The 12500-nt window shown below is 42.9% G+C and overlaps 1 protein-coding gene across 8 annotated transcripts in view; it reads right to left on the minus strand.

Moving 5' to 3' along the window:
- The window catches only part of nompA (no mechanoreceptor potential A), a 72619-nt gene that overhangs the window by 29154 nt on the left and 30965 nt on the right, over positions 1–12500 (minus strand). For 7 of the 8 annotated variants that reach the window (XR_008408757.2, XM_053793464.2, XM_070100086.1 and 4 more), the window contains exons 3-7: positions 6491–6787; positions 3075–3169; positions 2384–2639; positions 1829–1952; positions 1137–1309 (exon numbers count right to left, since the gene is read on the minus strand). Coding sequence is in view for 7 of the 8 variants with exons in the window: in XM_053793464.2 (XP_053649439.1) it covers positions 1137–1309; positions 1829–1952; positions 2384–2639; positions 3075–3169; positions 6491–6787 (945 nt within the window). In the remaining variant the exon portion in view is untranslated. The remainder of the gene's footprint in view (positions 1–1136; positions 1310–1828; positions 1953–2383; positions 2640–3074; positions 3170–6490; positions 6788–12500) is intronic. The other variant, XM_053793465.2, reaches the window with a different exon arrangement.

Below are 12500 nucleotides of genomic sequence, written 5' to 3' on the forward strand. Positions count from 1 at the left end.
TCTCAATCTTCAACTTGTCGTTTTTTTTAGACCATTTATCACAAGGTGTAATGAACCTTTACTTTACAAAATAATTCCTCATCTTACCTACATATCTTAATCCTCACTTTCCGTACTAAAAAAAATATTTATTGCTTTTAGGAGCCTACCAGTTATTTCATACATTTGCAACATCTGACTAGTTACCAGTGTCGAGTGCATTTTACCCCTGACTCTTGCAATAACAGCAACAACAGTTCATGCAGGGGAACTGCAGCAGTAGTTCATTGACTGCAGTACCCTTATTGCATGCAATATTGTATAGTTGGTAATAACACTATTGCACATTTTTCCTATATTCATAAACGCAACCAACAGCTCTTCGTCTGTATCTAAGTATTCTTCACTTATAGAAGCACTTAGTATTAAACATCCCTTACTTTTCCTAAACTATCATTTTGTCTTTGCAACCAAGTACTTTATCTCACCCCGTAACCTAGCCCTTTTAAAAATTCTACCACACAGTTTTACCAGGTATAATCATCAGGCTTATATGTTGTGGTCGTCTGAAGTGCTAATTGACCCACTCGAGCTGACTACTTTACATAAAATATCTCATCCTGTCAATACTCTTTTTCTCCTATACTCTTTTTTGCAGTCATTTCTCGTGTTCATTTTCTGTCATAAAGGGGAAACTACTCATTCTCTCTGTCAGGACTCAGAACTATGTCCCCACCTGTTTTTACCTTAACTATTAACGTTATTATATATTCAGTGGAAGGGTCGCTCCCGTAAGGGTTATATTCTTCCCCGTGATAATGGGAGGGGTTAGGGTAATGAGGTTTGATCCAAAAATTTGGAGGTGAGTCGCAATTTCGTCTATCAAGAGTCCTTGACCTGCACTCGAGCAGATAGTTTGATGCTGTGTATAAATGGTGTACTCCCAACAAGAGTGAAGAAAAGACACATTGTAGAATAAGCTTTAATGGGAGCAACATTTTACTTTACACAGAACGAAACGTTGTTCCCGTAGAAGCTTGTTCTGTAACGTGCTTCTTGTCTTCAGCATGACTTGGAGTTCTGAGGACTACTGACTGGTGAGGCAGGTGTTCTGAGGACTACTGACTGGTGAGGCAGGTGTTCTGAGGACTACTTACTAGTGAGGCAGGTGTTCTCGAAGTAGTCGTAGTCCTGGTGATGTTCCAGGAGGTTGGGATGTGTTCTGACGGTGTAGGAGGAGTGGTAGCAACGGCGACGCTCCTTGTCGAAGGTACCGCTCCTGCAGGTCCTGTTGGTGCTCACCTGCTCGTCTGCGTACTGGTTCAGACACCTGCGATGAGACAAATTACAAGTGGAAGAACTACAGGTGAGGGAGGAACGAGCGATGGTCTTGTTGGGGGTGGTCTTACTGTTATATACAAGGCCAACATTGTCGAAGTACCACACTTGGCTCCACTCAGAGAACAGCGAGAAGTGAGCTTCTATACAACAAGACGGGCAGCAAGCAGCAACTTCACTCTGATTGTAACCTTCTCCAGAACATCACTTCATCTAAGATCATTTATTCTTAGGATGACTCGAGTCTGGAACATGTTCGTACAGCATAATGATACCGAAATAAAGTCAGCTGATCAAATAAAATTGTTGGCACACAAATGGTTCCAACTTCATCCTGTATCACATTTGTATGTCTCATAACAATAAAAAGGCTTTCAAATGTGCTGATGTAAGAGCTCTTAGCTTGTAAATAAAGTTAGGAACCCGAACATAACCTTGTGAAACCCCGTGTAAAAAAAAGAGTTAGAACAAAAGATAAACATCTCACTTGCAACAGTAACAAAACACTCACTTGTCTTGGCACTCCTCGATGGTTGATGCCACGACCTGTACGGCGTCCTTCGGGATGAACCTCTTGTTCCTGAGACGCTCCATGGCGTACATCCGGGTGGGGCACTCCGCTCTTACCACGGAAGCTGTCGGGAAAGATGCATGGTCATGCAGAGTTGATAGTGAGCTTCATACATTCACTCACGCACACACACACAACCCGTTTCCCATCAAGCATAAACAGTAGCTAGGGAAAACTCTTAAAGGGTGGATAAGAAGAGTGTGCTCACTGTTAAAGAGACAAAGAACATTAGGTGGAATCTAAAAACCTCAAATAAGCTACAGGGTGTTAGCAAATACTTCACTATAAGGGTGTGAAAAAGTAAAATGAACAGATTATGAAGCTTCAAGAGAACATACAAAAGGGCTGAAAAGGTAGGGAACCAACAATCCTATTCTATTTTTAAGATACCAAGTGCAGAAACACGTACACATACCTCTCACACAACCGAAATATCTCGGAGCTCGGTCCTAGAGGACCAAATTTTGATGACTAACAAGAGTAAAGGTTTCTTACCGGTATAGCATACTTCGCGGAAATGGACACTGTCTTGTTCATCCCGGTAACGAATTTCGGAGTACTGGTCTGGCGGGCGAGTGAGCAGGCACTTGGTTTCTGTGAATCCAAGAGCATTGTTGTAGTAGTTGATCTTCCTGCCGGGGTGGAAGTCGAAGGCGGTACAGACGCTCTTGAAGCCCTGGGCCGTCTCGTCTTGCAGGCAGCGGTCCACACACATCCCCAGCACCTCCACCGGCGTGTCGTTCTTACGGATCTGCCACAAGAGTCACAAACAGCGACGATTAGCATTTTTAAAATTAACAGTCCTAATGGTAATTTTTTTAAAGCCTCTTGAGACTCGAGGCAACGACCCCTAGCTACCTAGTTGCATAGCCTAGAGTTTTACGACTCATTCGCCATGGATTCAAACTCTACCCGTACTGTAGTTTGGCTATACCCTTGCTTGTGCTCACGGGCGTGTTGGAATCATTTCTCAAATGCATATCCAAGTAAAACCATCCCACTGACAATAACAATGACACAATTATGTCATTATTAATAATAACCATGTGAAACACTATCCCATAAAGGTCAGGCAGCACATGGATAGGCGGAGGCTTAAACCTCCGTCCGGAAATCGCAGCCTGAGTTCAAACTAATGAGACTGAAGGGAAGGGAGAAAGTCTTAGGCAAGACCAGTGAGACTTACCACATCAGCTTGCATGGGCGTCCTCTCCATGACGGTGTCCGGAAGCCTCTCGTAGCGCACCAGACCCACACCGTTGTTGCAGGCCGGCAGCGACGCTGTGGACACAACCACCTCCTTCAATTATATTATTTTTTGCACTCATATACAGACAGGCAAACTTCTTTTGGGTTAACGGCAGCAAGGAGCAATGTTAGTTTTATTATTATTAATTATTATTATTATTATTTATTATGGAGGAATGTTCATTAGGCGAAAAATTCATTAAGGACCAAATTGATAATATTGTTCAGCGCTTCTTTTTTATAATAATAATAATAATAATAATAATAATAATAATAATAATAATAATAATAATAATAATAATAATAATAATAATAATAATAATAATAATAACAATAATAATAATAATAATAATAATAATAATAATAATAATAATAATAATAATAATAATAATAATAATAATAATAATAACAATCCGTAGTTTTTCATGGCGAAATTTAAAAAAAAAAATGTACTCACCAGAGATGGGTCCATTTTTCAGGAGAGTTATATGGTGCTATAAACCCAGTTTTATGAGTGTATATAAAAAAGAGAAAAAATGATTGAAATATAGTGAGAGGTTTTCAGAAAACGTAACTTGAGTTTTCACTATAACTGAGTTGAAAGGCTTTGGGGGTCCAGGAGCTTCACCAACCTTCAACCTAACAAGAGTAGATGGTGTAGAGGCCGTCACAGCCCTTCAACCCAACAATAACAAAATCTCTTGTGTTGTTTGAAGACTTCTTCCAATATTTTTATATTTTAATATATTTCTGTTACGCACTCGCGAATCGGACGACATAACACCAGCAAGTCTCTACTAAACAGTGGATACCGGTCATAATCATAACCATGACTTTTAAAGAGGTGGACCGGTAAGCCGGCGGAAGTCCTCGGTCAGATGACCAAAAGCCCCAGCTGTGCATCTTTATATGACTAAGACCCGCGTCAGGAAGCACTTCTCCTGTTTTCTGACAAACATTATACCTACCTATTAAACAGTGGACTCGTCTCTGGTGATGGGAGGCAGAACTGACGGAAGATACAGTAATATATCTCTTCTCTCTCACACTGAGGACCTGTGTCCTCGTGTTAGACACGAGTGAAGACAAATGTATTTTGAGACTTGACGAGCTGTTGGAGTGTGAACAGCGTAATATTTTGTGAAGTGATTCAGGAAAACCGGTTAACTAGTTATATATATATATATATATATATATATATATATATATATATATATATATATATATATATATATATATATATATATATATATATATATATATATATATATGTGTGTGTGTGTGTACTCACCTAGTTGTACTCACCTACTTGAGATTGCAGGGGTCGAGTCCAAGCTCCTGGCCCCGCCTATTCACTGGTCGCTACTAGGTCACTTTCCCTGAACCGTGAGCTTTATCATACCTCTGCTTGAAGCTTGCCTCCACCACATCGCTTCCCAAACTATTCCATTTCCTGACTACCCTGTGGTTGAAGAAATACTTCCTAACATCCCTGTGATTCATCTGTGTCTTCAACTTCCAACTGTGTCCCCTTGTTGCTGTGTCCCATCTCTGGAACATCCTGTCTTTTTCCACCTTTTATGTGTGTGTGTGTGTGTGTGTGTTGCCTGCATCAGCAGGCAACACACACACATCTTATCTCATCTGTGGAGATTTGTGAGGTGATAAATAATAAATGTATTAACATTTTCTGGTGGTAGTGTGAGTGGAAGTGGTCGTTAAGAAGAGGAAAAGGTCGTCGGCAGCCTGGAGTGCTGTATGGTCGTTGCTGGAGCTGGGAGGTGCTAATCAGGCTGGGGCAGAGCTCAGTTTTATTTTTTTTAGGGGGGGGGGTTGAGTCGTTATTTGAAATTACCTTACGTATATGTTTAAGGATGGACCTATAAGATATGGACCCCTGAATTATTTTTATTTTAATGTAGGAGTCTTTTAGCTATCGAATAGATCATTATTCACTGTTATTAAGCTGATAACGAGAACACAGCTCACACCATGTACTCGAGATGACGTTATTCAAGCTCTTCACAGCATTACACTTCAGCTCTCTCGCAGAGATCACAATCTCATTAGAATTGAGAATTCCGTAAAATAATCCACTTTCATGTTCGTAATTCAGGTTGAAAAACGCAAACGAAATCAAATTTGACTGAATTTACCAAAAATAAAAACGTAATAAAGTCTTGGTACGTCTGATGAACAGTGTTTGGAGTCGAAATAATTTTTTTCCTTGGGAGTACGGGGGCCAGCCTCACAAGCCTTCACTTTCCAATACAATAAAGAATAATGAAGAAATATATATTGAAATATATATTGAAATAATAATCTAAATTCATTTTTTTTTGTAAAAAGCACAGCCCGACTGAGGCAGCGAACATGAGAAGCAAGTGTTGATGGTGAAGGTGACAGTGTTGCGTCACACAGGGTGCCTGGCGGTGAGTGGTCCACCCTGTGCTATGGGCCGTCACGAAATCACGCGCTTTGTGCTCCCATGTAGTTTACGAGGATATATATCGATACACGTTTTCAGCGTAATGTTATTGGGTTGAAAAGAGGCCCTTGAGCTGTGTTCGTGAAGCGTGGAAAAACAACACAGTAACAACAAATTTGGTTATGTCATGCAACTGATGCATGTTTTGTAGGACTGTCATGCAGGTGGGAAAGTTGGGTGTCCATGCAGGAGGGAAGGTTAGGTGTCCATGCAGGTAGGAAGGTTGGGTGTCCATGCTGGTGGGAAGGTTGGGTGTCCACGCAGGTGGGAAGCTTGGGTGTCCATGCAGGTGGGAAGCTTGGGTGTCCATGCTGGTGGGAAGCTTGGGTGTTCATGCAGGTGGGAAGCTTGGGTGTCCATGCAGGTGGGAAGGAAGGCTGGGTATCCATGCAGGTGGGAAGGAAGGTTGGGTGTCCATACAGGTGGGAAGGTTGGGTGTCTATGCAGGTCGAAGGGTGGGTATTAAAACTGTTGAAGCACTGCCGTGTAGGTGGGAAGGTTGAGTGTCCATACAGGTGGGAGGATTGGGTGTCCATGCAGGTGGGAGGGTTGGGTGTCCATGCAGGTGGGAAGATTGGGTGTCCAAGCTGAATGGATGGTTGGGTGTCCACGCAGGTGGGAAGACCGAGTGATTATGCTGGTGGGACGGTAATGTCCATACTTTGATGTAGCATTATCATGCAGATGGAAAGGTTGGGATGTGTCCATGCAGGTGGTGGTGAGTATGCCAGCCAAGACCATCACGCAGGCAGGCCAGAGCAGGCGGCATCGACCTGGCCAGGTGCGTCATGCACCGAGGGAGCACCAAAAGCTGCAGCTCAGAGCTCCCACCTCAGGAGAGGTGGCCAAAACAATGCCGCACTTACCCTCCTTTCCCTCTGTCTTAGGCTTCTCGCGCTCTCCTCCCTCCTCCGCGGGGCTCTGCTGCCCCGGATCATCCACAGTGATGTTGATTTCCGCAGTCAGCGTCTCATCGGCCACCTCTCCTGGCAGAGGGTCATCCCCGGTCACCACCTGGTTGAGGGCAGGCGCGGGGATGGAATCCAACTGACGTGGTAAAGAAGGCTGGCCATTCATGGCAGCTCCTGCTCTGGCAGCACCTTCCACCACCTGCCGGTTGATACCATAGGGCTCTCCTGTGCCCTCTGCTGCCGGCAACATGCCTGTGTGACACAACATTGTACATCTACACACATCCTTCGACCCGTACACACGCCCTCCACATAAGCATGTGAGTGCGGCTGAGGCAAGTGCTGATTAGTTAGTTTATTGGCCATGTTAAGCCTATCGACTACACTATGGTCATTAAGCCTAGAAAGTATCCTGTAAGCTACCAGTTAGTACTACTGCAGTGCTTTTTTGTTGCAGGTGTTCTGTGGTGCATTTGTAGTGTTCAGACTACAAATGTGTTGAGAGATCACGTGTATCACGAGGTGTGAGGCATCTCAGCTATGTCTACATGTGGGTGTACAAGGAAAAGAGTCGCAGCTAAAGCCAGCTATAGCGCAGCACCCGACGAAGGAATAAGCTAAATTGCACTTCTATTCTTGTCTTGTTTGATGCTATGCTATTTACACAAGTCTGTGTCCGGTCTCCAGTATGTGAGGAACAGGTCATCACTGTCTGTGAGGGATGGGTCACAGCTGTATGTGTGTCAGGATGAGGTCACCACTGTGTGTGTGTGTATGTGTGAGGGAAGGTCACTACTGCTTCTCATGAACACATATTATCTAGGTAAAGGAAGAGAGGGATTTAGAACAGATGTAAATAAGACAGTCAGACCTCCACATGAACACTCATCTCGCAGTCCATTAGACTCCACTAGTCCGGCTTACACACTAACAGCGTAATAGAACATTCTAAATTATATATACTTATGAAGTATCTGCTAAACATTATATAATTGTGTTATATCCCACAATTTAATCATTAAACATTTTCAAAACGAACATCTGTACCTTCATGAATCCAAAAGAACTGCTGTACCTGATATGTGAGAAGAAGCATTAAAACAACTGTATAACTATCGGAAGGACACACAAGGGTAAAATATGTAACAACTGCCTTCGGGAAAATTGAAGGGGAAAGGGTTCGATACGGCGCCAGCTGTCAGATGCCCTATAAACCCCCACACGATCACTATGGACGCTGTTTACAATGCGCCCGAATGTAGCCGTCATCCAACTATATATAAAAAAAGAAAATGTCACCAGATTGGTAAAATTTGGTAACCTCACTGGTGGAAGGAAGATTGAGGAACTGGTGGGAACACAGATACCACGCACAGTTTTAAGAACAGGTATGATGAGGCAAATGAGGCCAGGAATAGTGCGAACCTTCACGTGTTACTGAGAGCCGGAGACAAAGCCTTATGCTATAGAATAAGCTTTTACTGACATAACATCTTGCTCTGTGTAGAGCTTTAACAAGTCATGAACTGAACTCTACCAGGAGCGAAACGTTGTCTCAGTAAAAGATTGGCAACTTACGTCTTTGTTTACTACTTTTGGTAATGTTCCGTTTGAATTCGTTTTCACATTTCCTTGACTTGAAGTTATATTAGTTCACTCGAGTATCAGAAGTGTCGAAGCCGTGTGGTAGCTTCGCAGCTGTGAGGGAGAGAGTGGGGGATAGATAGATAGATAGAGAGAGAGAGAGAGAGAGAGAGAGAGAGAGAGAGAGAGAGAGAGAGAGAGAGAGAGAGAGAGAGAGAGAAAGGAAGAAGAGGAGGAGGAACACATCACTCACAATTACCATGAACCAGTCTAGTCTGGAGGGCGACGATTTAACAGAAGCGGAACATCAATTGAATTACAGTCAACAGTGAGAGTGGATGTCATGGACCTGGAAGAACACACACACACACACACACACACACACACACACACATACGAAGAGGTATGATGAGGCTCATGGAGCAGGAAGAGTGACCTAGTAGCGACCAGTGAAGAGACGGGTCCAGGAGCTGTGGCTCAACCCCTGCAACCACAACTAGGTGAGCCCACACGCATACATACATGGGCCAGGAGATAAGTTACATCCCGGGTAACAGCCTACGTTTCTGGATCAAGAGAACGTAATGCCGACAACAGACAAGACAAGACACATTTCAGGCTGATGTTTCGCTCTCTGTAGAGCTTTAGTCAAGACCTGGGACAACGTTTGTCACAGAACCAAAACGTTGTCCCAATAATGATTGTTCTGCTGTGTGTGTGTCCAGGCACAGTGGGTCATTAAGGTCTTACATAATTACTTACATAATTACCCCGAGCGGCTGACGAATAGATTACTCAAGGATTACTCCTTGACGAATAAATTAACAACGAGAAAAGGAACAGGTTAATAATAGATGGAAGAAGAGGGATCTTGAAGAGCCGAGTAATATATGTCAAGAGGTTCGCCAGAGGGAGTTGACCAGCTACCCAACCATCACTTCTAGTACTGAACACCTCAACTCACCCACTTAACACTAGCAACACTTAACACCTCAACCTCACCCACCTAACACTAGCAACACTTAACACCTCAACTCACCCACCTAACACTAGCAACACTTAGCACCTCAACTCACCCACTTAACACTAGCAACACTTAGCACCTCAACCTCACCCACCTAACACTAGCAACACTTAACACCTCAACTCACCCTTAACACTTAACACCTCAACTCACCCACCTAACACTAGCAACACTTAGCACCTCAACTCACCCACTTAACACTAGCAACACTTAACACCTCAACTCACCCACTTAACACTAGCAACACTTAACACCTCAACTCACCCACCTAACACTAGCAACACTTAACACCTCAACTCACCCACCTAACACTAGCAACACTTCCAGCAAGTGAACCCAGAATCCACCTCTCAACACTAACACAGTGTTACCAACACCACACAGTAATCTCACATAAACCAATGTACGTCCATCATTTAACTGTCCTGATCCTCGCTGTCATGGGAGAATATTTTGTTACTTTTGTTTATCGTATTACCGCTTTAATTTGCTTAAAGTAAACGTTGTTGATGGGTTTACCGAATCGTTGGTTTAAAGCTTATCTACTACGCCAGGGTCTTTAAGGCTGCATATCACCTGTATACCACAAGTCAAGAATACTTTAATGCGTGAAGTATGGATTAAAGTATATATATATATACAGTACACTGATATGCAACCCGTATATAACGGATAGCTTATCACAACATCCACTGCATGAGCCGTATATAAAGTACATTCTATTCAGCACTATAAACATCCACTGTACAACCCGCACATAACGGCCGGCTTCTCGCACTAACAATGCGACGGTGAGGGGAGTTTAACCGGTGTTTCCCTGTTATACTGAGCTGGAGTGCTGGTCGAGGTGCCAACAACGATGTAGGTGAACCAGGTGAGGGACGAACTGGTTCATTCCTCCTGTCTTTCTGTAGTTGTCACAGTTAAGACTGAGAACTTCTTGCTCAGTTTGCAGTCTCTTTTAATAGTGTTGACGGTGATACTATTACTACTACTACTAGTATTAATAATAATAATAATAATAATAATAATAATAATAATAATAATAATAATAATAATAATAATAATAATTACTTTTATTATTATTATTTGTGCTTTATACAATTCTCGGCGAAAAGAAGTGAAGATCGCATAAAAGATGGAGAGAGAGAGAGAGAGAGAGAGAGAGAGAGAGAGAGAGAGAGAGAGAGACAGAGAGAGAGAGAGAGAGAGAGAGAGAGAGAGAGAGAGAGAGAGAGAGAGAGAGAGAGAGAGAGAGAGAGAGAGAGAGAGAGAGAGAGACAGAGAGACAGAGATACACAGGGTGTGGTTGACTAGGGGGAAGTAAAGCTCAACAAAAAAAAAAATGCATCCTCAATTATTTGAATATCTCTCTTACTTCCTCTCTCCTCTCCTCTCCTCTCTACTTTTTTCTTCTTCCCGTTTTAACCCTGATTGTTCCTCTTAGTTTCTTTACTAATCTGTATTATGGTACTCTATCAAGTGCTGCTTTACAGTCCTAGAAGAATCAGTCCACCAGCCCTGTTTCTCCTCTCATATTAACATGACTGTCGTACATCGCCGGCAAATTCGCAAGACAGGATTTTCCATCCGTAAATCTGCGCCAGTATTTTGAAAAAAAAAATCTTTTTTTTTTTCTTATGTTCCAGTGTCCTTTTCATTGTTATGTTCTCCAGAACTTCCGGCTTTATTTTTTTCAGATACCTAGTGTGTAGTTCAGGGCCTCTTGTCTGGCCCTTGTTTATATACGGGAATTACATTTGCCCTTATTTTTGTCTTTCCGGCAGTTGTTCAGCCTGGTGAGTTTAGCTACTTGGTCACTACAGAAGAAAACAGGCACAGTACGTCGCCTGTGTATAAATGGCTACATCACTCTTTTGTGTTAGTGTGACTTTGTAAACGGTCAAAGTTGGACCAAAACGTCGTCATAAGCTTCTCTCTCTCTCTCTCCTATGTGAGGGTTATTTGTGTACTGCGTCACATAGTGTTTCGGCGCCGCCTCACAGCATCCACGGAGATGTGTTGTCTGGTCACACTGCTTTTGTTGCGCACATCTCATTTAGTAGTCTTATCAATTCTTCTTTTGTTGTATCGAGGCTGTCTAGCATCTGTTAGTCTATCTTGACTACTGTGCCGTATGTTCTGCTGTGACGATCACTGTCACTCTTTTACTAAGACTCTACACACACCTCTGCCACTCTTCTTCAGTGTCTATCTTCCTCCTCCTTCATCAGCCTTATCACTCGCTCCTTCATAATCTTCTTTTCTTTTTTCTTATGTTTCTCTGGAGTAACTTTGCTTTCATCTTCGATGCTACATTACTTTTTTATCAAACTGCCTTTCAGCTTCTCTTCCTATTCTGGCTCTCCTGCAGTCTTTTTGGCTCTCCTGTTTGCTTTCTTGGCTCTCCTGTTTGTTTTCTTGGCTCTCCTATTTGTTTTCTTACTCTCCTGTTTTCTTCTTAGTTCTCCTGTTTGTTTCTTGACTCTCCTGTTTGTTTTCCTACTCTCCTGCTTTCGTCTTGACTCTCCTGTTTGTTTTCTTGGCTCTCCTGTTTGTTTTCTTGGCTCTCCTGTTTGTTTTCTTGGCTTTCCTGTTTGTTTTCTTGGCTCTCCTGCTTGCTTTCTGGGTTTTTTCCAAAGTTCGTTTTGTTTCGAAGTTCGTCCAAACTTTCTTATGCTCCTCCCCTCCTTGGCGTGTGTATACTCACATATTTGTGGTTGCAGGTGTGTGTGCGTGTGTGTGTGTGTGTGTATGTGTGTGTGTGTGTTCATCACTGGAACATAATGATAATCATGCACCTCTCATGACTCCTTCCCCTGCTACCCTCCCCTCTCATGATTCATAAAATATAACTTACAGTTTCCCCTCTTTTTTCCCCGTTCCCCCTCGCCCTCACCCTCTCCCTCACCTTCTGACGAATGAAAGGTAATCAACTTTGATGCAAGGAAGGGAAAGACAGCTCCAATTCCTGAAGTTAAGAGCTCTTCTCTACTCTCTGTGTCAATTCCTTGAAAAACGAATTGATTGAGGTTGTATTTCTTACAAAGTGGAATAAAATTGGATTCTGAATTGGATATTTTGAGAAAGCTTCCTCGTCGACAAATTGGTTCAATTGTTCGTGAAATTTCTCGTTTACCAGCGTCTGAAAGTTAGGATATGACGCTCTGCGTCACCTGTTGTGGTGCATACGTCAGGGGGTTGAACTTGACTGCTTGTGTTGTGTTGTGTGTGGCCCTGCCTATTGTGTTGTGTATGGCCCTGCCTGTTGTGTTGTGTGTGGTCCTGCCTGTTGTGTTGTGTGTGGCCCTGCTGCTTGTGTTGTTTTGTGTGTGGCCCTGCCTGTTGTGTTGTGTG

The sequence above is a fragment of the Cherax quadricarinatus genome, chromosome 71, assembly GCF_038502225.1.
Source record: "Cherax quadricarinatus isolate ZL_2023a chromosome 71, ASM3850222v1, whole genome shotgun sequence".
NCBI classification, from domain to species: Eukaryota; Metazoa; Arthropoda; class Malacostraca; order Decapoda; family Parastacidae; genus Cherax; species Cherax quadricarinatus.